At 47.1% G+C, this 22,579-nt stretch overlaps 1 protein-coding gene across 2 annotated transcripts; it reads left to right on the top strand.

Annotated features, from left to right (window-relative positions):
* Positions 1-1,440: 1,440 nt before the first annotated feature.
* On the top strand, positions 1,441-22,521 carry dhx15 (DEAH (Asp-Glu-Ala-His) box helicase 15). 2 transcript variants are annotated; one of them, XM_076143806.1, is made up of 14 exons: positions 1,441-1,638; positions 3,231-3,558; positions 4,280-4,473; positions 5,426-5,585; positions 6,682-6,900; positions 10,394-10,561; positions 14,755-14,841; positions 15,217-15,366; positions 15,606-15,714; positions 19,170-19,361; positions 20,306-20,428; positions 20,509-20,699; positions 21,526-21,695; positions 22,128-22,521. In XM_076143806.1, the coding sequence occupies exons 1-14, from the start codon at positions 1,634-1,636 to the stop codon at positions 22,243-22,245; spliced, it is 2,214 nt and encodes a 737-aa protein (XP_075999921.1). In that variant the 5' UTR covers positions 1,441-1,633; the 3' UTR covers positions 22,246-22,521. The 2 variants fall into 2 exon arrangements, with proteins under 2 accessions (XP_075999921.1, XP_075999920.1); XM_076143805.1 differs by lacking the exon at positions 1,441-1,638 and adding an exon at positions 1,671-1,820.
* The last annotated feature ends 58 nt before the right edge of the window (positions 22,522-22,579 follow it).

Genomic DNA, 22,579 nt, shown 5'->3' with positions numbered 1-22,579 from the left:
CCATGCAAGGGGCCAGAATCAAACCATCCTGTTTTGTTCACCCAAAACACCTCGACTGTTTTATATTCTTTATTTTGTTTTCAGCTCTTGTATTCTTTTATTATTGTGTCGATTGATTTAACGTCGAAAGGTTGAACTTTCACATCATATTATGCACTAATCTTACTGATTCTTCCTCGGTATCCTTTATTCACTCTCTGTACTCTGCAGCTGTGTTTGGCAGAGCTATTTCACATGCGGTTTCATTGTTATTTAACAGCATGTGAAAAATAGACAGACAGAAAGGTTGAATTTTAGACGATTATGACTTTGTTGTAATGTTGACTCCACCTATTACCATCACTTCTGCAGCTGCATGAAATAAGCCATTCTCCATTATGCAGCACTTTGTACACACTTGATCATAGAGGGGTTTAAGGCCTTCAAATGAACTCCCTGGTAACATTTAAGAAAACACTCAAATGTTTCTTGTTTTGAAGTTCTTATCTGAGGATTCATTTTTGGTCCTAAATGTTGTAAGAGTCAATGATAAACTAGATTTAGTACAACATCCGTGTTGTGTTGTAGCTGTTGATTTGATGACATCGCTACTGTTCATTGAAGTAGCTTTCGAGAGAAGTGACACATCTATACGGAAGAGGAAGCAAGACGTGCCACTACGAATGTAAAGGTTGCATTCACTGCTTTTTAGTCCATTGCCATTCAGATAACTAACATTGCTATTGAATTAAAAGTTGTGCGCTTCATTAGAAAGTAGAAGATGAATGAAGTTTTGACACTGAATGTTAGTTTTGACCCTCGGGAAGTTGTTCATCTCTTAAGAGTTGACTACAAATAAATAAATCACATCTACAACCGGAATTCTTTAGGATTGTAACCACTGATGAGATTTTCTTGATTCATGCCTGACAGCTTAAGGCTGGTGTCAAGTTCTCTGTAGCACCTTGTTTCAATCTCAGTGGGATCATGGGACCTCCATGATGGACTCCACCTGGCCCAGGGTAAAAAGAAAAGATATATAGCTTTAATTGTATTTAACTCCTTGGAGCCATGGTTGTTGGATTTTTCTTGGAACCAAGGACCACAAACAATCTATGAGCCACTTCAGCAACAAGCCTCCAAATATAGAAAACCTAATAGTGCGTGTGTGCTGAAACACCCACATAGACCATACTCTGAAACATGTTTTATGAGCGAATAAATTGCCACATTATCAGAATTTCAACATATTTTAATTGTTTTGAGTCTTCGATTTTCGAAAACATCAAACACTATGACGCGTATTCCCTTTAAACGTGTGTAACACAGATTCGGCGCTTGTTTGAGACCAAATCCGAGCCACTGCGACGCGTTCAGGGTCCAAACCAGAGTTCAGACAGAAGGGGGCGAGGCAGCAGCGGCGGGTCTGCCTAACTGCGTGCGCTATTTGGCGGGCAACAGCATCCAGAACCTGCCGAGACAGCAGCGCCGCTCCCGCGTCCTCCTCCCCGCATCCTCACCGCTGCGACACACTTCAACAGAAAAAACATCATGCGCAAGAGTCACTAAAGACGGAATTGTTTTGTATGTAAAGAGTGCGTCGGTTCTCGCTGTAAATCGTGGCTTTCGATTCATTTTGTCCAGGATAATAACGATGAGGTAAGAGCTTCCGGTCGCCATTTTGCCGGTGTTTTAGCGCTCTGCAGGGGGAATCTGCATGGCACAGTTTAGCATCGCAAAGCCGCTGTTTGGACGCATTCCAGTAATAAAATGTCTAAGCGACATCGTTTAGATTTAGGTGGTGAATACGCCTCTAGTAAGAGGAGGTCGTCCTCTGACGGGTATGTAACATGAGCCGTAGTTGAAACCGCGCAGTCAGTGCGGTGTTTTTGTAGCAAATCCCGGCGGCTGACTGACTGTTGTTGTCCTGGTGCTAACTGGCAAAGGTTGCTAGTTTGAGTTTCGTCACATGCGAGAATATGTTCTTACTTTAGAATGTGATCTTACTCTGAATGAAGCTTAGCGGTGCCACACGAGAGCTGATGTTGTTGTTGGTTACGATCTCGCGGAGGACGTGTAGAAAAGTGCGACGCGTGTTTGTACTTAGCTAGCCAACAGCTAGCCCACACGTGGCTACGTGCTAAGTGCTAAGCGCGGCTGTAATAAGAGTAGAATATGGAGATGGATTCGTTTGTGAGCCAGTATGTTGCTCCTAGCTCTTTCGAAATGGGTTAACAAATGATGCACAGTTAATAAATGACGAATAAACACCGCGCGTTGTTCCACAGCTGGTCACGAGGTGTTTATTTGACCGCTTCCGTAGCTAGCATATAGAAGCTAAGCTAACCTGTCCATCTCCACAGCCGATTGTTTTTGTGGGTTCGCAGGTAAACCAAACGCACCGTTACGTCATTTTGCAACATGATTCACTATGCACGTAGGTCTGCACCAGCCCCTTATCTGTCTGCCATCTGGGCTCAGTGTCTGGAGTTGTCACCTCTTTGACCTCTATGCAGTCTAAAGCAGAACAAGCATTTTCCCCACAGTCTACTGAACAAACAGAGCCAAGCATCTTATTGTACAGAGCATTCGTTGTAGGTATCTGGCCTTTTCATCATGGACGTCAGGTCCTTAGTGAGCTCAGCTCTGTTGCATTACACGGAGCTGTCACGTGTGCAAAAGAACAGAGTGATTCATTTCAAAGTTGACTATTTGTGGCGGTTGAAAGGATTACAGGGGTTGGACCAGTAAGCCCTGTAACAACGTTTGCATAGTTTCCTAATCACACTTGAGAGCTACCTCCTTGTGTGCATCCTCACTTGCATTGCTCAAGGGTAACAAGTCAGCGAGAAAGGGAAAGTCACTTTTCCCGGGGCAAGAGGGGTTAAAATGTCTCCGTTTCCCTTTACAATAGGATTTTCCTGCATTTAGCTTGACATGATTTGTGGACAATTCCTTTCCCCATGACCTTTCCGTGCTACACTTGATTAGACTTTTGCCGCCATGAATGAATGTGCAGTAACCTTTTGTGTGAGAAGAACTTGACACAGCCTCACATTTGTGCACCGTCTTGCTTTGATGGGTCTGTGCAGTTTTATCTCTTGTTCCGGTTCAACTTTGGCCGTATCTAAGTTTTCTCTTTTTCCAAGTGTGTGTGAAGGCCATTTTATATCTCTGTTGTGTCTGTTTTGGATGGTGTTTATCCATTTCTTCCTGCAGTCTTCATTTTAAACCTGACCACCTTCTCACAGGCGCGATCGTGACCGAGACAGGGACCGCGACGAGCGCTCGAGGGACCGGGACAGGGACAGAGACCGGGACCGGGACAGAGAGAGGGACATGAAGACGGTCCCCGGCAACCTACCCGCAGGCATCGGCGCCTTCCTCATCAAGCAGCCCTCCGTGCATCAGCAGATCAACCCCTTCACCAACCTGCCGCACACGCCGCGCTTCTATGAGATCCTCAAGAAGCGGCTGCAGCTCCCCGTCTGGGAGTACAAAGAGACCTTCAACGACATCCTGACACGCAACCAGTCCTTTGTGCTGGTGGGAGAGACGGGGTCCGGAAAGACCACCCAGGTACACGGAGCAGAATTTATTACCATTGCTGCAGCATGTTAAGTTATACTGGATGACGCTAAATCTTCTGGCTCAAATTGGGTCTAACGAACAAACGATGTATTCAGCTCGTTCCTCTCAGAGTTTATTCGCCGCATGTGGCTGAAAGATTTGTCTGTTTTTAAGATTTACAATAGAGAAGATTAGAGGAAATCACTAGTTGAGCCTCGATTTGTCTCCTGGCGGGAATATACACAAAAAAACAAAAAATCCTCTGAACATGGCTTCTTAAATTAGATGTAAGCTCCTAGCAGTCGCTTATTTACACGTTGCTTCTAAAGCACATCCGTCATGCCTTCACCTCTGCACATACAGTACTGCCAGGAGGGGCTCACCCAGGAGCAAAGTCTGTTCTGTGGTATGTGCGTCGATTGATTTTTAGAGTAGACTGTCTGTGTGATTGCTTTGGAACAAGATGGCAAGAAACATAGCCGGTGACATGTTGCATAGATCTCTGTTCTCTTTCTTCCAGAGAGATGTGTTTACTTTTATAGAATAGTCGTAATTACTTGATACACCAGCTACATCATTGGCTTCATCCGCCTTCTATCTATTGGCTGCCTTCCCGTCATGTAACTCGTTATTCCCTATATACTACATTAAAGCCGTATATCACTCTGTGCTTTCAACATCGCGTCTGGCTGCGGCGAATCCTGACTGACGGCTGCCGGCTGTGTTTCAGATCCCTCAGTGGTGTGTGGACATGGTGCGGGCGGTGCCAGGACCCAAGAGGGCCGTGGCCTGCACCCAGCCGAGGAGGGTGGCGGCCATGAGTGTCGCCCAAAGGGTGGCCGACGAGATGGATGTCATGCTGGGCCAAGAGGTTGGCTACTCCATCCGATTCGAGGACTGCAGCTCTGCCAAGACCGTACTCAAGTAAGCCGGCGAGATCGGAAATTGCCCCAAGTGATTAATGCGCGACTAAATGCCGGTGCTGGCATTCCAGGAATAGTGTTATGAGAAGAGGAGGGGAGGGGGGGCGCAGAAATCTAACCTGCTTTATTAGTGACAACCTCGTCTAAGCTCATGCCTGAAAGCAGGTGATGAAAGAGTCAGTTAGGTCTGAGTACATTTCACAAGTTCATCATCACCATTACCTTCTTAGAGGAACGCTCCCCGATTGCGTTCCGACACCCCTAGGACCTCAATTTTCGCTTCCGCTCCCTCTTTATATTTAGATAAACAGCCGGGTGGAAAAAGCTACAGCCGTAGGTCGCGGTTGTTCGAGAAAGATGTGAGCCGAGTTTAAACAAACAATTCAATCGTGTGATGTATTACCGGGTCGGCTGCAGCACAGACGTGATCCCGGAGCGCCGTGTCTCTGTGTGCCGTATATCCTGCTAGTGTTCATATTTGTGTCCCGATCTTGAGCAGTCTTACCTGCCAGGGATGTACAAGTCCACGTGTAATCACTCAAATCTAAACAAATGAGATAATCGGCTGGTGAAAGAGTCGTCCTTTCATAATAAGTGGAGGCTCGTGGTTGTGAAAGTTTGCAGCTGGAGGGTGAAAATGATTTTTTAACACTTGTGCGCTTGATATTTGGTTATTTAAACTTTTTTTTGTCCATCAGATACCCAGCCACTAAATTGCATGTGTAGAAAAATGAATTTCTTCAGGTGGGTTTCTCTAAAGTAATGAGCTGCAGAGAGGAGTGAAGTGGAGACAATTCCTTGTTGGGGGCGGAATTTAATCCCTTATTCTTAAACGTGATTACACCAGATAATGTAATTTGTTCATTGTTCCCTTTGTGTGGTAGCAAAGCCTTTAACAGGCTCTTTCTCCCTCTCTTACTCACTGCCTCGCCCGCACCTCTCCCGTCACCCAGGTACATGACAGATGGAATGTTGCTGCGGGAGGCCATGAACGACCCCCTGCTGGAGCGCTACGGCGTCATCATCCTGGACGAGGCCCACGAGCGCACGTTAGCCACCGACATCCTCATGGGCGTCCTCAAGGAGGTGGTTCGTCAAAGGCGTGACCTCAAGGTAAAGCCCTGCGCCGGTGTGGGCAGGAGGGCATGCCAGGGATCCCTTATACTCCCATTTAGAATGAAAGTTAATGGAGCTCCAGAGTTCACTTACTGTATTTCTAAACACATTTCCGTATTTCTAAAACCACACTGCGCACTGTACACTCGTTCCTGTCGTCTAGGCTAGTAGGACTCTTGACAGTAATGTGCCACTTAATTGAACATTAGATTGTTGAGTCCCTAAATATTACTTCCACCCCCCTGGAACACATTTAGCCTCTGCCTGTGTTTATGTCCCTCCTCTGTCACTCTTCCCTTTTGTCACATTCCTCCCCCCGCCCTTCGTCAGCTAGCTGCATATCCGCCGAGGAAAGAGAAATGCCGCTGTTAGGCTTGGAAGTGTACGTCTCGTGAGCAGTGCTGCAGCGGTGCAGATTGCTCCCTGGGTCAGCACCATTTTTAAGCCAATCAGCCAGGGGGAAGAGCGGCAGGCGGGCCGGTGTGGAATAGACCGCCGAGGCAGGCCGAGCGTTTATAGGCGCCGTGTTCCAGACATAATTCTCATAAAGCAGATGGATAATGATAATGTTTGTTTGTCAGTTTGGGATCAAAGGTTAGACTCTTTTTTCGCGCGGTCTTTTAAATGAGGGTCTAGGTTATTGGGAGTGATCACCCACCCACACCCCTCGATCTCCTTCATCCCCGATCCCCCACCAAATTTGAAAGTTTAATTTGCCCTGATTAAGAGCAATTACGATGTGTCGCCGAGCGTAAAGTGAAATGCCGAGACGCCGGCCCCTGAAAATGTTTGAGATTGAAAATGGGAGATGTGCTTCCCATCAGAATCCTAATGTGCTCTATCTAATGGGCTTCGGAGGGAACATTGTGTGCCCGACATCAGGAGCGAGCGCTGTCGTAGCTCAGCGTAGGTCAGGGATGTGTGGCGCTTAATGCCAAGTGCTACGGCGTATCCACCATCTTGGGATCGCTCCAGTGCCCAGTCGCCCTGTGCAGCGTTTTGGTCACACCCTTATCCACTTACTGTGTAGTGTGTTGCTTTAATCCCCCCATAGTCATTTACACTCCTTTCTCTCCTCTCCTCCGATGTCCAGGTGATCGTGATGAGCGCCACGCTTGACGCCGGTAAGTTCCAGGTGTACTTCGACAGCTGCCCGCTGCTCACCATCCCGGGCCGCACGCACCCCGTCGAGATTTTCTACACACCCGAGCCGGAGAGGGACTACCTGGAAGCCGCCATCCGCACGGTGATCCAGATCCACATGTGCGAGGAGGAAGAAGGGGATGTTCTGCTCTTCCTCACTGGTCAAGAGGTACAGCCTCTCTCTCTCTCTCGCTCTCGCTCTCGCTCTCGCTCTCGCTCTCGCTCTCGCTCTCTCTCTCTCTCTCTCTCTCTCTCTCTCTCTCTCTCTCTCTCTCTCTCTCTCGCAGAGAGAGTCGTGTTGTTCTACGGCGGCCGCTTGGGAAGCTCAAAAAGCACTCGGTACTGTTAGTTATTTTTTTCTGTTGGCAGGCAGATCCAGGTTCTAATGCTTAATGCATATTTAAAGAGAAAATAGTTTATATTTAGTTGGAGTGAAATCTCTGTCCAGGCATGACGGCGTTTCTCTTTTGAGACACAGTTATGCTACTTTTCTGTATAATGCAATTGTTTCCCTGTGAACAAATCAGGTTTTGATAAACACAGTAAACACAGTAATGTATTTATTTAGTCCCATGGACACACGCACACACACAAAATTCTTAATCCTATAATAGATAGATTTTAATGCATATGATTGTGCCTGTTTGGAAACTACAAGGATTTGCAGGGAGAGGGAGGTGTGTGTGTGTGTGTGTAGGGGGTGTGGGGGGGCAGCAGAGGAGTGACCCAGATTCTGTCCTTCCTACAAATCTCTTCTGAAAATAAGTCATTTATTATTTTTTCCCTCCTGCAAATGTTGTCCACTGATGTGTAATGGAGGGCAGGGTTCATGCCCAAAATGATGAATTTGGTCACAGCTAGGTGGAGACAGACGTGCGCGCGCACACACACACACACACACACACACACACACACACACACACACACACACACACACACACACACACACACACACACACACACACACACACACACACACACACACACACACACACAGTAAAGCACTGACAAATTTTTCAGCCTCCTGATCAAGGTACAGGAGCAGCCCGTCAGCCCCAACAGTGTCGTGCTGTTAGGATTATTTTTGTCACCTTTCTGACAAAATGGTGTTTTAGTGATGGCTCGCGGTGGAGAGGGAGAGCGTACAGCTGCTGTGGACACGGGACAGATTCCTCTCCCTGTTTAATTACATGGGGGATTTGTGTTGGTATTCTCACTTTTGCTGTCACATCAGAGTCTTATTTTCTACCGACACAAATATGGAACGCTGTTTGTTTTCACCCGATGTGATCGTTTGTTCATTAGCGCTGATTATTGTCGCGCCGCAGTAAGTCGGCTGTTGTAGCCCAACTACATCAGTTTCACGTTTGCCAATGCAGGATCAATATGTGGCTCGTTATGAAGGGGATGAAGTCATGCAGGGCATTGTTTTTGGAGCGGTCTCCTCTGAGGGCCGGCTAATTGATGCGAGACGTAGTGGAATCTCAGCCGCTAGATGATTGGGATCACTGATTGCGGTTGTTCAGTGCTAGGATGTCTGGGTTATTTCCGTGGCAGTTATTTTGTCTGTACACGCACCTTGCACCGTTCAAGTCAGGGCATTACTGAGAGCAAACCACAGCGAGTTCATTAACATCCCCTCCTAATTGGGTTAAAGATGTAAATGTGTGGTAAGTCTGGCAGAGATGGGTGTTCAAAGGGTGCTGCAGCGTGGCCCTCCAGCGCTTCTTAACCTCTTCAGTCTCCCGCTAACTTTGATGTAGATAAGTGATTGTGCTGCAGATCCTCAGTGAAGCCATAAACCCTTTTTTTTTTTATCTTTAACAGTCCACGCTTTCCTCTCCCTTGGACGTTTTCGTGAGGTATTTTGTAAACACAAACAAAACGGCGGCACAGACTCCAAACAGTTAAAACGTATCACAGCTGTCGAGAGAAGATAAGTCTAATATTTAAGCTTACCCCCTCAGCAGCCTACATCAAAACACAGGGATTGGGCCGGGGGGTTGTTAAGTTGTCGTGATGAGTGCCTAAGCACGTCGGTTATGAGTTTGGCCTATTCGATTGTTGCTTCTGGGGGTCACAGGGAGAGCCGGTGGACAGGTTCCCCAAATACCGGCCAACTGGTCCTCGCGAGCACACACCCACACGCGCGCTCGCGGACACACGAGCGCAGATTCTTAATGTCCCGCAGGCACACACACACACACACACACACACACACACACACACACACACACACACACACACACACACACACACACACACACACACAGCCAGCTTGCTCGCAGCACTTTGGCAAAGAGCTCCCTTTTCTCCCCGTGGCAGCTGCTGCATCCAGAGGCTTGATAGGCTATTAATACCCCGGCTAATTTTACCAATCCATTCAGATTTACAGTTTTCCACTTGTCAGTGTGTTGATTAAGAGGCACATGGCCATCAGCATGTTTTGACTTAATGGGATGAACAAGGGGACAAACGGGTAATAACACACTCGCCGCCTAGAAGGATAAACTGGAAATGCCACCGTAGCACTTCATCATGTCGGGGGCAAGCGTTCCTGGCGTCAGGCGATTTTGAGTCCATTTTAGTCTTGATGCAATTCATATCAACTGGAGCTAAAATATGTTTGTTTTGTGGTTATTTTTGTTGCCTTTTAAAATCATGGAAACCAGGCCTCCATGCATGGTTTCAATGATTTTGTAAGGGCATGTAATGTAATGTAATCAATCAATCCAGGGGCCATCATTGGTGATTAATTTTGGGGATCAGACCTGCCTGTTCATCAATGCCATGTGATCCCCCCTGTTCAGAAAAGTAGCTGCATCGCTCCCATGGGCCTGCAGGTGGTGCAATAGTATAGGCAGTAAGGTGGCATGTGCCGCCACACTCCCTCCCGAGGATTATGTGATTGTTAGGACAACAAAGAAAATTGTTCTCAACTGTTGAAGTTGGTTAAAAGGGAAACTCTGTTCTGTGTTGTCTGATTCCATAACAGAAAATGTACAAATGGTCTGTCTGTCTGTCTGTCTGTCTGTTTGCCTGTGCATGGAAATCAACCAGGTTTTCCGGCGGTAATGGGTTAATTGGAGGGTGATTATGGATGTGTTGGACTATTCATTTGATATTTATTTCCTATTTAATTTCGACAGCTCTCAAGAATAAGCCATCACGCGCTCATATTTCTGGCAGCGCCCGGGTCCCGTGTCTGTCTGCCGCTGCACCAGCGCTCCAGCGTTCAGCTTCACTAAACTGATCTGCCATGATTTGCTGCTGGTTATGCATCAGCGGTGCAGTCACATTCGCACATCCCCCCCCCCCCCCCCCCCACAAGGCTGCGCCGTGGAATAATGAACCCAGTTTGTGTCCGTCTCGCGGTGTGCGTGCGCCTTTCCGAGTGTGCGTGTCCGTGTTCTCCATGATTGTTGCGTTTGACAACGGAGCCACAGGGAGCTGGGCGAAGCGTACTGCGGTCCAGGTTTAATTTCCTCCGTCAGATGGAGCGATAGGCATAACAAATGTACTGTAGCGGGGATGTTTCTCCCCCCCCCCGGCCTCCCCCTGTTGCCTCCCCCAGATTTACCACCATTTTCCCAGGTGTTCAGTTCAGACCGTTTTTTTTTTTAAGTGTTGCTTGGATTAACCGATTTGCCTCCGTCTCGCAGGAAATTGACGAAGCCTGCAAGCGGATCAAGAGGGAGGTGGACGACCTGGGGCCCGACGTCGGCGACATCAAAATCATCCCGCTGTACTCCACGCTGCCCCCACAGCAGCAGCAGAGGATCTTCGAGCCCCCTCCGCCCAGGAAACCGAGCGGCGCCATCGGACGGAAGGTACATGTAACCGCCTTGTCGCTGTGAAACCGGCGATTGAAGCGTGAAGTTTGTGGGAGAGGGAAAGTGGAAGACAGAAATTGCAAGGAGGGGGGGGCGGGGATGATGTGGAACGGCCAGTTAGGGAATAAGGTTTGGAAGGAGGAGAGCTGGAAGGTACAAACTGAGAAACTTTTTTTTTTTTCTTCTTCTCAGCTTTAGCGCAGAACTGACTCACACAACATATGCTGCTTTTGTCAGCATGCAATTCTCTGCTCTAAATTATAACTGGGGTATTACTCACGCCCTCTGAGCTAAAGGAAAGCGCCGCATTCTCAGTCATTTTTATCTCCCCACCACATTTGCACAGGCGCCGCTGCCGCTCTTAAGAAGAAGCCAAAGTCCTCCTGCTTTTCTTAAACCACGCCAAAGATGCTCATTACAAACTGACCCAAAATGGATCTAACTTAAGCATCCTTTTAAGAAAAGACACTTCAGTATCACCCTCTCCTCAGTCTCTGGTAGTGATGAGTGGGCAGCCCTCCCCTCCCCTCCGGCGGGGGCAGACGGGACAGACAATTTCTGTCTTTTGCGTAACACCTCCGGCTGAAACGGGCTCATCGTCGCTGTAGCGGCGCCACCTGCTGTGCCACGCTGTTGGCCGGGGATCTGAAGGAATTTCAGAACGTCGCCATTGCCAGCGAACGAGAAAACATTCACCTCCACCATCTGATAGGGGACAGTGTTGATGAATGACTCACTGCTACAACCCCTCTAATTGATGCTGATCAGGCTGGCGTACGAGCAGGGAAACTGCTGATGAGCTGTCAGAGTTAAACACATTGGGAAACGCTTTGATTTGGATTTTGGGGATTGGATTTGATTCTCAGTAAGTTTGTCATGAGTTTTTTATCCTAATACATCAACTCACAACTCAAATAATTCACAGTTATTCATGTCATAATTGGAAACGTATTGTTCAAAGGGCCAGATTTAAACACTACTATCACATTTCTGGCGCTTTCCCTTTCCGGTCTCAAGGTTTATAGTTCTTTACAAGGTGTGTGTGTGTGTCACTTCAGTAGCCTTTGTCGGAAATGGTAGTCTTTAAAGTAAGGGCCGGACAATTTTGGGGAACAAACCTAACCTTTTTTCTAAATCCAACGTTGTTCCTTGTTCAGTGGACACCATAACTCTGCGCCACAAATGTTTCCCTTGGGTTTTCACGTTTTTGTTGGTGGCCGTATGCAGAGTCGCCTCGGGCCACTTCTGATTGGTTAGCATGACTACTGATTGCTGAGTGTGTGTGTGTGAGGAGCGCAGCATTCATTTGTAAAACAATTGACGCGGCAGTTGAAAGGCTGGGTCAGACGTGCCGCCTGTGCGTCTATACTAAATCACAGCCGTTTCAATTGGCTGGTTTCAAATCACGATTTCACTTGAAAAGCCGTTAAACGATAGGTCCAACTCCAAGGTCACAACTTCAGGTATCATTTCCAGTGCCTGCCTGTGTCATTCAAAGGAATGTTGTCATGAAACAGGCCATGGTTTCACAGAGATTAGTTGTAATATGCCTCTTCTCCAATGGCACCCGTATTGTGTGTTGAAGAACCATACACGTACCTCCTTAGGCCTGGTGTGAGATGGTTTCGATGGTTTCTAGGATTCAAATTCCACAGTAACTACCAGTTTTGCCTTCAGAGTGGCACAGCTGATGAATCTTCTCCCTACGACCAATTTGTCAGGAGCTCGTTGGATCGGTAGCGGTGGCATCTGAAGTTGCCGTGCTTGAAGTAAATGTGCTTTGAACTGAAAAATGGAGAGATGTCACCGGAGCCAGCCCAAGAGGAAGTAGTGAAAAAGAATTGAGGTTCGCCACGGCTGCTGCCATGCATGCTAACGACTGCATTAGGAACCCTTCAATTAACATAAAGCTCCAGCTTGTCATTGCTCCATTTGTCCAGAGAAGTCACTGTCTTCCATCTTTCTTTCTTTTTTTTTTATAAAAAAGTGCTTAACTCATTTACAGCCAAGAGCACAGTCGATTAATTCGGGATAAACACCATAACCTTTTGTGCCGCCATGATTCTTCAACTTCTTTAAGCATTGTAGCATATAGAACATTCTCTTAATTGTCCCTGATGGTCCATCATGTATATCCGACATATATTCATTTCATCAGGTTTCTAATTTAGCTGCATCTGGACCGCTGAAGGCATGTTCACAATTCTCCAACGAAAGGCTTTATTTGTCAACATGCCTGCACGTCCCCAATGAAACTGAGAGATGGTCGGCGTTGGCTGTAGCACTTGCTCTCCTGCAGGTTAATAACCCAGAAATAATGTGTGGAGATGATGCTCTAATGATATTAATGACGAAGACGCCCGGATTAGCCGCTATAGCAGCGGACTGGAAGGACCCAGCCTGCGTTCAGTGTAATGGCCCTAGCCCGGGTAATCCTTCAGAATCAATGGAGTCAATGAGGCCACCCATACCATCATGAAATGTGAGAGGTCGCCATGTGTGGCATCTGTCGAAAGCGCCGTCTCGAAACGCGGAGGACAATGGCAACCTAAACCGTTCCGTGTGCCGCTAGGCCAGGTAATAGAAACGGCGTGCTCCTATAGCTTTAATGTACTCCTCTCCGTATTTTGAAACATGACTTGTCTGCAGTCAGGGGGCTGAGTATAGCGAGAAAAGTCCTCCTTGGCATTGATAACTAAACATTCAAGCATTTTCAGGTTGGGAGAGAAATCCTCCCTGAATGCCAGAATTTTAATAGGCCCCGCGGCTCATAGTCTGAAGGCACAGCTACAAAGGAAGTGTGTCAAGTGTGCAAAATTGGTTCTGTGGGCCTGTATCAGCAAAGACAACAGAACTGTTTGCTCTTTGCTATATTATCATGGCCGGGACCAAGAAAATAGTAATCATCAAATTCCTGCTTAGTTCAGCCTAGGACGCCTTGGTGTCTCGGTGCTCGCGCAGTGAATGAGCAAGTTGGAGATCTCAGAATTGTCGAGGAGCCCGACGGCCAATTTAATATTCAGCTGTGAAATCTGAGTGGTGTTGTTGCTTTCTTTGCCTACTGTCGCACACGGAGAAGTCACCCTGGCGACGCTGAATGTTTCCGTTCAAGTAGCTGCGACTTGGCCTTTGGCACTGGAACTTGGCCCCGGTCTACCGCTTTAGCATTCACCAAGCTGCTTGTTCTCCGCCGCCTCCTCTCCCCTTTTGACGTCTTCATGTAATCTTTTAAACCTCTTTGGCCCCGCCGCCCGCTCCTCACTGATGTATTTGATTTGGTCGCTCAAAGTGAGTAAACCTGCACTAATTTGCCCCACTCTGTCGGGCAGAATAGTGCGAGCCCGGTCTGTTTCAAACGAGAGAACGCCTCGGAAAATAGATTTAATTCCCTTTTTTTGTCTTTTTAAGTAATTCCTCCCGAAAAAACATTTGCTTGTGAAATGCCTTTTCATGCATAGACAAACCCAGTGGACTCGACGGTTCCAGATGCGTCACTGACTGCCTCCAACCCCCCCACACACACACTCACACACCATCCAAGACTAATGATCTAATGCTCCAAGGTTACATTTCAAGGTTTGTTTTGAGACGTACATGGCGTGAGGGATTTGGATTTAGTGGGTGCCTTCATTACTTCATAACACATGCACCCCAGGATGTATGAATCATCTGCTTAGTTTGCTGGATGCGCTGATGTGTCTCTGCATGTCATGAGCGAATCCAAAATTAGCCTTTTTAATTGTAACATGATTCACACTGTATCTTAAATAACCCATGCCTTGTCACATCCGAAACGTCTAAAGCTTGGATTGCTCATACTTTACGTGTAAGTTTTCATAGTTACTATAGGCGTTTATGTCATAGTTTCCACACCGCCCAACTCTAGAATTAACTACTCATTGTCGAGTCAAACCTGGAAGCAGAGACTGAACCGGACTTCTAAATGATCCCAACAACCAACTGACCTTCAGTTTGTTTCTGAAGTCCTCAACTGAAGCCCCCAACTGTTTAAATCTTCGAAAGGCACCAGTGGAAACATTTGATCAGGCTTTCCGAAAGTCCTCCTCCATTTCTTGAAGCAACCATTCCCAACTTCACTCCTGAAATCTCCCCAAATATGTCCTGTTGTATGTGAATGCATAGATTTGAAGCAGATGACGACCTTTAACCATTCAATCTCGTTCCCGCAGGTTGTGGTGTCGACGAACATCGCGGAAACCTCCCTGACCATCGACGGCGTGGTGTTTGTAATCGATCCCGGATTTGCCAAGCAAAAGGTTAGCTTCCTTCCCCGACTCCCCCCTCTCTTCCCGTCTCCCTCACCACTTTTTTTTTTTTTTTTTTTTTTTTTTTTTTTATAATCTGCTCCCATCATCTGCTTCTGTTGCCTGAGAATCCCCAGATAAACACAGCGGTGCACACCTGACAGCGACAAAGATGGGAAAAACAGTTATTAATCCTCTGACATTTCACCAGCCTGGAGCCAAGTCATATAAATGGTGCAATAAGAGATTATATATGCACCGTGGTGTATTGTATGTGTGTGTTTGTGTCAGCTGCGGTATATAGGTTTCACATTGAATTCAAGCGAGTTCTCTTGAATGTGTTCTTAAATAGCTATGGTTTCTTAATATGTTCTTTTTTCATGACAGGTGTATAATCCACGTATTAGAGTGGAATCCCTTTTGGTGACGGCGATCAGCAAAGCGTCAGCCCAGCAGAGGGCAGGCCGTGCTGGCAGGACACGCCCAGGGAAGTGTTTCCGCCTTTATACGGAGAAAGCGTACAAGACAGAAATGCAGGTGTGTAAAAAAAGTGAAGTCGCGTTTTTTGAGACTCAACCGCATCGTAACAAATGAACGCACAGAGGCCCAGTTCTCCACTTTTAACGGGCTAATGCGTTCATGCTCCGCAGAGTGACAGAGTGAATAGCCTTTTGAAATGCCCGAGACACCCAGTCCGTGTTCACAATGACACAAGCAAGGCACGAGGAGATAATAAGCACCCTGACTGAATTCATTTTGTCTTCTTCCCGGTGTAGGACAACACGTACCCAGAGATCCTGAGGTCTAACCTGGGCTCAGTGGTGCTGCAGCTGAAGAAACTGGGCATCGATGACCTTGTGCACTTTGACTTCATGGATCCTCCAGGTAAGCAATGGAATGACACTTCAAAAAACGCATATACCAACAAATGTACCTTAACAGCATCATCGGCTAAGAAATAATTGAAGGAATTGGATTAGGGTTCCGCCTGGATCAATAGAAACTCTGTTTACAAATTGCTGTGGAATCTACAAACCTAAGTGAAGGTGTGTCTGTTAGATGTATCGTATCAAATCTGAGTTTGCTGTGTCACTCGGGAGCCTGGTAAAAATGAAAAAGCAAAGATAAAATAATCATGGCAGGTAGCGAAGACAGCGTGCTGAACGTTCAGAGCGTTTTTTAAAAGGCATGTGCTACAGTTGTGTTTTGCCGTTTTTATGAGCAATCTACTATACGTTAAGTTTATTGCGTATCCAGAGTGCATAAAGCGAGTTAAGCCTGCTGGAGTCGTTCTGTGGCTGATCAGTCAGTTTATGTTCTGGTCGCCTGCCTGGCTTCCTCCTTGCATCACGCGTCTGCGTCACGCTGGATCCAAGCCAAAAGCATATGTGCTCCGTCTGACTGAGACACGGAGCTGTGGCGTTCTCCACCCGAGTGTTACTACTTCCTCCCGAGGAGAATCCCCCACCCGCTACCGCTCCTCCACCTTTCCCATCCTTAACCTCGCTCTCCACCCTCCCCCCCCTTTCTCACCATAATATAGTTTTCATCTCACCTCTGAGATTAAACCCATCTCTCCCCGTCCACGGTGGCAAACGCCATTTTGAGAATGAAATTGGTTACATCAATAGCAGTGCTATCACCTTGGCTATTGCCTTCCCTTTATATTCCTCCAGTGAAACGTGACTGACCTCCACCGCCACCCCCACATTTCTCACAAAAAGCAAGGGTAAGCGTCAACATATTGCTCCGGCCTTGTCTGCTGAGGCTGACTGGAAACAGTGGGGTGAAGGTAAAAGGGGAGGATTACCTTTATTTATCTACCCATGGAGGAGGAGGGGGGGGGGTAGTCTCTGTGCTAACAAGCTCTCAGACACAGCCGCAGCCAGAGTCAGTTTGTTGTCGGGGCTGTTTTGAGCCCGAGATTTCCTGATTTGGGCCTTTACATCTATTTACACTCAATCAATTTTGATACACTGGATCAAAGGCCCAGTTGAGTTTCTATAGACACGAGTCTCTGCACTCCAGAGAAAGAAAATGGAGTTACAGCATCGGGTGTTTTAGATGTAATATCAGTTGACCTGCTTCATTAAGTCATGGATTTGTAACAACATATTTGTTAGTGTCTGGGCCTCGTCTATTCCTTTTTAATTTGTTCCCTATTTTCTGGTTCAAATGCTCCAAACCAAACAGTTGCAGATTGTTTCGTCATAGACGAGAAAAGTTTCTGATTATGGAACATGTTTCCCCCCTCTGGGCGTTGCCTTTGATGTGTGATTGACAGGTTCATTAATTAGCTCGTTAGACTTGAAAGAATGGCAACTTGCTGACCTCTGTGCATTGCGCAGTGTGCGGAATATTCCAGAAGACCTGTCCATTCTGCCGGAATGTTTTCACCACAAATAGCCCGAGAAGCCTTTTCTGAGTGACAACAGAAAGGATGTGTTAATATTCGCCATGCAGGACGCAAACGCAACAACCAACCGAGCAAACGCGCATTTCGGCAAAGCGCAAATGGCAGCGACCTCCCTCTCTTTGTCTCAGATACACTCGGCACATTGCAGGCCTCGTTACCCCATTTGTCGAATTGATTTGTCGCGTTTAACTTGAGGCCGCTCCCATTTCTCATTCGCTCATGCTGCAGTAAACAACCTTAAACTGAAGTGTGGCTAACTTTGTTGGGTTGAATGTTGTGCTCCTACAGACTGGTCACGGTTGCTAAAGCTCATCTGGCTCAAAAACACAATAGATGGCTGTGTGGTGGTTTTGCTTTGGGGTTTAGTCCTTGTGCTTCCCTGCCACCTTTTGTTCAAAACAACCTGGACTATGGAGGATTTAAAGCACTTAATTAATATAATTTGTCTCGTTTTAGACCGTTTTTGGGCACACAGTAATACAGCCAAACCTGTATACAGTGGAACATCAACACCTGTTATCTAAGTCCTGTCTGTTCCTGTGTCTGTCTTTGTTCACGAATGACAGAGTTTGTTTTGAGTGGAGTTATTGTCATGGTAATAAGTGGCCCTTTTATATCCAGGACGGAAGTTATTAGACACAAACTCCATTGGATTTTCTCATTTCTGCTCTGAACGCTCTCACACGCACACACACACACACACATACCATCTTGTTTCTCCCCTGGTCCACCTTGCCTTTCGCTCGCTACACTCGGGATTGACAGTGCGTGCAGTGAGCCAACCAAATGGAAAATCCAAAAGAAATCAGTGGCAATTTACACAAGGACTTAGCTGGGCGGGATTCATTTGCCTCGTGACATTTCCAAAGAAGTACCTTTCAAAGCCAATGCGGTTTAATGTACCTTTAGCCTTTCCTCTCATTGATTTGGCCCTTGGATAATATATCTGATTCTTGTGTGTTGAGGCAGTCGATACTTTCTTTCTGATGAGCTGCGTTGTGTATAGATTGAATTTCCACACTGGTTGATCATGCTACCAGTACTTGGAAATCAGATTTTCACCTTTGCTGAGCCCACACACAAGTCAGCGGCGCTGTAACACGCTCACTTTGGGTTAAAAAGTAGCTGTGATGCCCCCGAATCAATATTTGTTAATCATAAAGAAATCCCTCCCTGCTGCTTGAAATTGAATTTTTTTTGGGGGGGAACCACTTGAGGGAAATGAAAGGGAACAAGTACAGCAGCCAGTGCTCCAAGCTAATTTTCAGTTAACATGCAACTGGTCATTAGGCTCCAGCTCTCGGGAGCCAAAGGTCAATAATTGCATCTGGAAGGAAAAATCTTTTAACCAAACGGTGGAAGCCTTTTGTGTTGAAGCATTAAGTACAAAAGTTGCCCTGTAATTGCATTAGTTTGTTTAGGATTGCCTGAGCGCCGGATGAAAAATGAGCTCCGCCATGATTACCTCGGCACCAAGTTGCTGTCTGGCATAACTTGACCATCACACACCAAGAGCCTTCTAATTTTGTTTCACCTCATGCTTCTCGCCACCAAGCCCCCAAACGCCCTCCCTTTATTCCACTTCCTATGTGTTTGCTTAATTGCATTTGTCTTTTATTAGCGGTCCATGCACAGCAGGCGCAATGACTCCATTGTTTTATTACTGTAGCATTTTTCTTACGTTTCCTCGTCCTTAAAAGAGACACGATGTGAACTCCTACCGCGAACACATTTGGTCATTTGGACATTCATACATCGAGTCCATTGCCATGTCACCCAAACAGGAAATGTTGTAAATTAGTTCATTTTAGCTGGATATGTTAAATTGTCTTAAGTGTGCTATTACACAGTTGATCCAGTTGCTCTAATGACAAATTAGCAGCATTTCTTCTTTGCAATAACCCGTTGCCGCTGTCACCTCCAGCCCCGGAGACGCTGATGCGCGCGCTGGAGCTGCTCAACTACCTGGCGGCGCTCAACGACGACGGCGACCTGACCGAACTGGGCTCCATGATGGCCGAGTTTCCCCTGGACCCCCAGCTGGCCAAGATGGTCATCGCCAGCTGTGAATTCAACTGCTCCAACGAGATCCTCTCCATCACTGCCATGTTGTCAGGTAACGGTCCGGGCCGGCCCACTGCTGTGAGCTGCTACTGTTTACTGTGCTTACATGTGCCTCGCCTCACTCAAATGGCTCACTGGGCTTCACTAAAACACCCAGAGCATTTAGCTTTACATTTTTATTCACCTAGGGGCAGTGGGAGTTATTGTTGCTTAACATAGACTTCCAACGCAATGGCCAAGTCAGATCACAGGAGTCGAATTTGTACTGGATATAATAAGTAGCGACTGGAAGAGGAGCGTGTTGTCAGCGAAAATCTGGGAAGGAAGGAGAAAAGTACCCGTCTACACTAAATGTACAGACGTATCCGGTGCAGCATCGGTGTGCTTCAGCAGTAATTGCACATTAGGCTCGCCAAAGCAGAGTGCTGCTCATCGAGATGAATCCTGATGCCCGGGAAGGGAGCGCGAGGGTCTTTGAGGGAATTTAACTAGCAGTTTGGACGCGGCGTGCACTTTAAAGCAGGCGTTTCCGGACACCTGGCTTTTTTGCTGAGTTCGTTAAAATTGAGCAGCAAAAGCACACCGGAGAAAGGTGCCGCCACAGCGACCGTCCAAGCACGACGCCCCGGTAAACACAGCGTTCACCCATTAAGGCCACAATCAGTGTCGAGCGCCGAGCAGTTCAGGAGAAGTTCATGTAGAGGGGAGCGCTGGTTGTTGCTCCCAAGGGTGAACGCATAGGAGCAGTCATTGACTAACCGAGCCAACCACACTCCTTCATGGCAGGAGAGACCTAAAGCTCATAGCCCGACCCTCTTCTTGACCTCCCGACCTTCCTCCCTCCCTCCTTTTGTCACGGTTCAAACCCTGGCAGTACTGTGTGCCCTGTGAAGTGCTCTGTGCCTCTCTTCGGCTGAGGCCTTGTTCCTCTCTGTGGGATTTGCTTAACTTATCCCTATGGGCGGCTGTGTTGGGGCCCATACCAACCTTGTTTAGTCCCACAGTGCTTCGTCCGACCCACGGAGGCGAAGAAGGCGGCCGACGAGTCCAAGATGCGCTTCGCCCACATCGACGGCGACCACATGACGCTGCTTAACGTCTACCACGCCTTCAAACAAAGTATGTGGCCTCTCTTAGTGCAAGAAAGTAGTTAAAGGTTTGTCTATAATCCTTTCCTAACCCTAATCTGACTCTGGCAGACCACGAGGCCACACAGTGGTGCTTTGACAACTTCGTCAACTACCGCTCACTGATGTCGGCGGACAACGTGCGGCAGCAGTTGTCCCGCATCATGGACCGCTTCAGCCTGCCGCGGCGGAGCACCGAGTTCAGCAGCAGGGACTACTACACCAACATCCGCCGGGCACTGGTCACAGGCTTCTTCATGCAGGTCAGTGTGGGATCCTTGAATTCTAATTTGGAAAGTTGAATGTCTCTGCTGTACCTTTTTTTAAATTATTTCCAATTTCTCGGTTTTAAATATCCATTATTGAACTTTCCCTTAATAACTTTATTTGACGGAAACAGAGGGAGCACATTAGGAAAGCACATCTGTTATTGTATCTAGCGCCAGCCGCACTGTCTTTATGTACAACTCCACTGCTACGCTGAAACTCATTAAAGTTTGTCCTTGTTGAGCTTTGATCATTAGCAAAAAGAAATGTGTCAGACTAACACTGAGTAAATGCGTGCCAAGTATTTGTACTGACTAAAAATGCAGCCGAGATGTTTATTATAATGGATAGCCTCCTCTAAAGCGCGCGCGCGCACACACACACTGGGCTGCTTTGATTTAAATGCATAACAAGGAATCAAGTCAATTTGCTCTTTGCTCAAGGAAATAAATGTCTTTTTGCAACGAGCCATTTCCAGGGCTACCTTTAACAAGCAACCTGACAAGTTGAATTATAGTGTTAATATTTAAATATTTGTCAACATTAACCTTTATCTCGGAGACAAATTTGCAGCTTGTGTTCGGGGGTTTCCACGGGATTAGAGATCGCGTCTTTGTTTAGAGAGGCCTCTGTAGAGACTGATTGCCTTGGTTAATCACAGCCAGCCACAGTCGGCCTCACCCTGAATCGGAAAAAACAGCAAAACACGGCGTCTCTGCGAGCAATTTAGTCAGATTGTTTAATTAATTGCTTGGATTTCTAAATGTCGCCCCACACCCCCTACACCCCCTTTCCTCTGTCCTCTCCTTCCGCTCTACACAGGTCGCTCACTTGGAGCGCACCGGCCACTACCTGACGGTGAAGGACAACCAAGTCGTACAGCTGCACCCCTCCACTGTGCTGGACCACAAACCCGAGTGGGTGCTCTACAACGAGTTTGTGCTCACCACCAAGAACTACATCCGCACGTGCACCGACATCAAGCCTGAGTGGTGAGTTTCACACCGGGGGGGGGGGGGGGGTTTGGGGTAAAGTGGGGTCCTCGAAATTAAACCGCCCGTTATGATTTTGAAAACAAGTGTAGCACAATTCAGATCTCTCCTAAGATGGCGCCGCTGTGTGCTGGGATAATTACAGTAATCGCAGAGTCGCTTTAGAGGTCTTATGAGGGAAGTCAGTCACTCTAAAAGGGCAGCGTTTGAATTTGGCGTCAGCTGGTAAAACGCGCGTGTTACACTCGACTCCCCAAGCAAAGGACTTCCCTAATTGAAAACTGTAATTATCCCAGTATGCCAAACGTGCTCTGTGTAGGGAAAAGTTCAAGCGTTCTCTGTTGGTTGTTGGCCTTGTGAGTGCGATCGAGCGGCGTTCTCCCGCCAAACGCACATATTTCTGACTAACCCTTTGCTCGTTCTCCTCGCCAGGCTGGTGAAGATCGCCCCCCAGTACTACGAGATGGGTAACTTCCCCCAGTGCGAGGCCAAGAGACAGCTGGAGCGGATCATCGCAAAACTCTCATCCAAGGAATACACTCAGTACTAACAGAAACAACGTCGATGTGTATCACAACGACTTCCTCCGTATCTGTATAGATTTAATTTTCAACTCATTTTTGTATTTCCACCTACAACCTCATTTTGAATTCTATTTTTGTCTCATAGTGTTTAACGTATTTTTCATAATACAATTGATAATTTATGTTTGCCGTTAGAGTCATCCCACATTATTAGTTTGGAAGCGAAGAGGGGTTAAAGCACGACTCCATCTGGGCTTTAAAATGATGGCATCTTGTGGTTTAGGTCCCGGTGTAGATTTGAACATTCCTTTGAAAAGACGTCCACAGTGACACGTCTCAGCTTTGGATTCTTAACTAACA

The sequence above is a fragment of the Genypterus blacodes genome, unplaced genomic scaffold, assembly GCF_046128005.1.
Source record: "Genypterus blacodes isolate CSIRO-AG114 ecotype Tasmania unplaced genomic scaffold, CSIRO-AGI_Gbla_v1 ptg000027l_1, whole genome shotgun sequence".
NCBI classification, from domain to species: domain Eukaryota; kingdom Metazoa; phylum Chordata; class Actinopteri; order Ophidiiformes; family Ophidiidae; genus Genypterus; species Genypterus blacodes.
The sequence above is the reverse complement of the archived record's forward strand: the minus strand, read 5'-3'. Positions and strand labels throughout refer to the sequence as shown.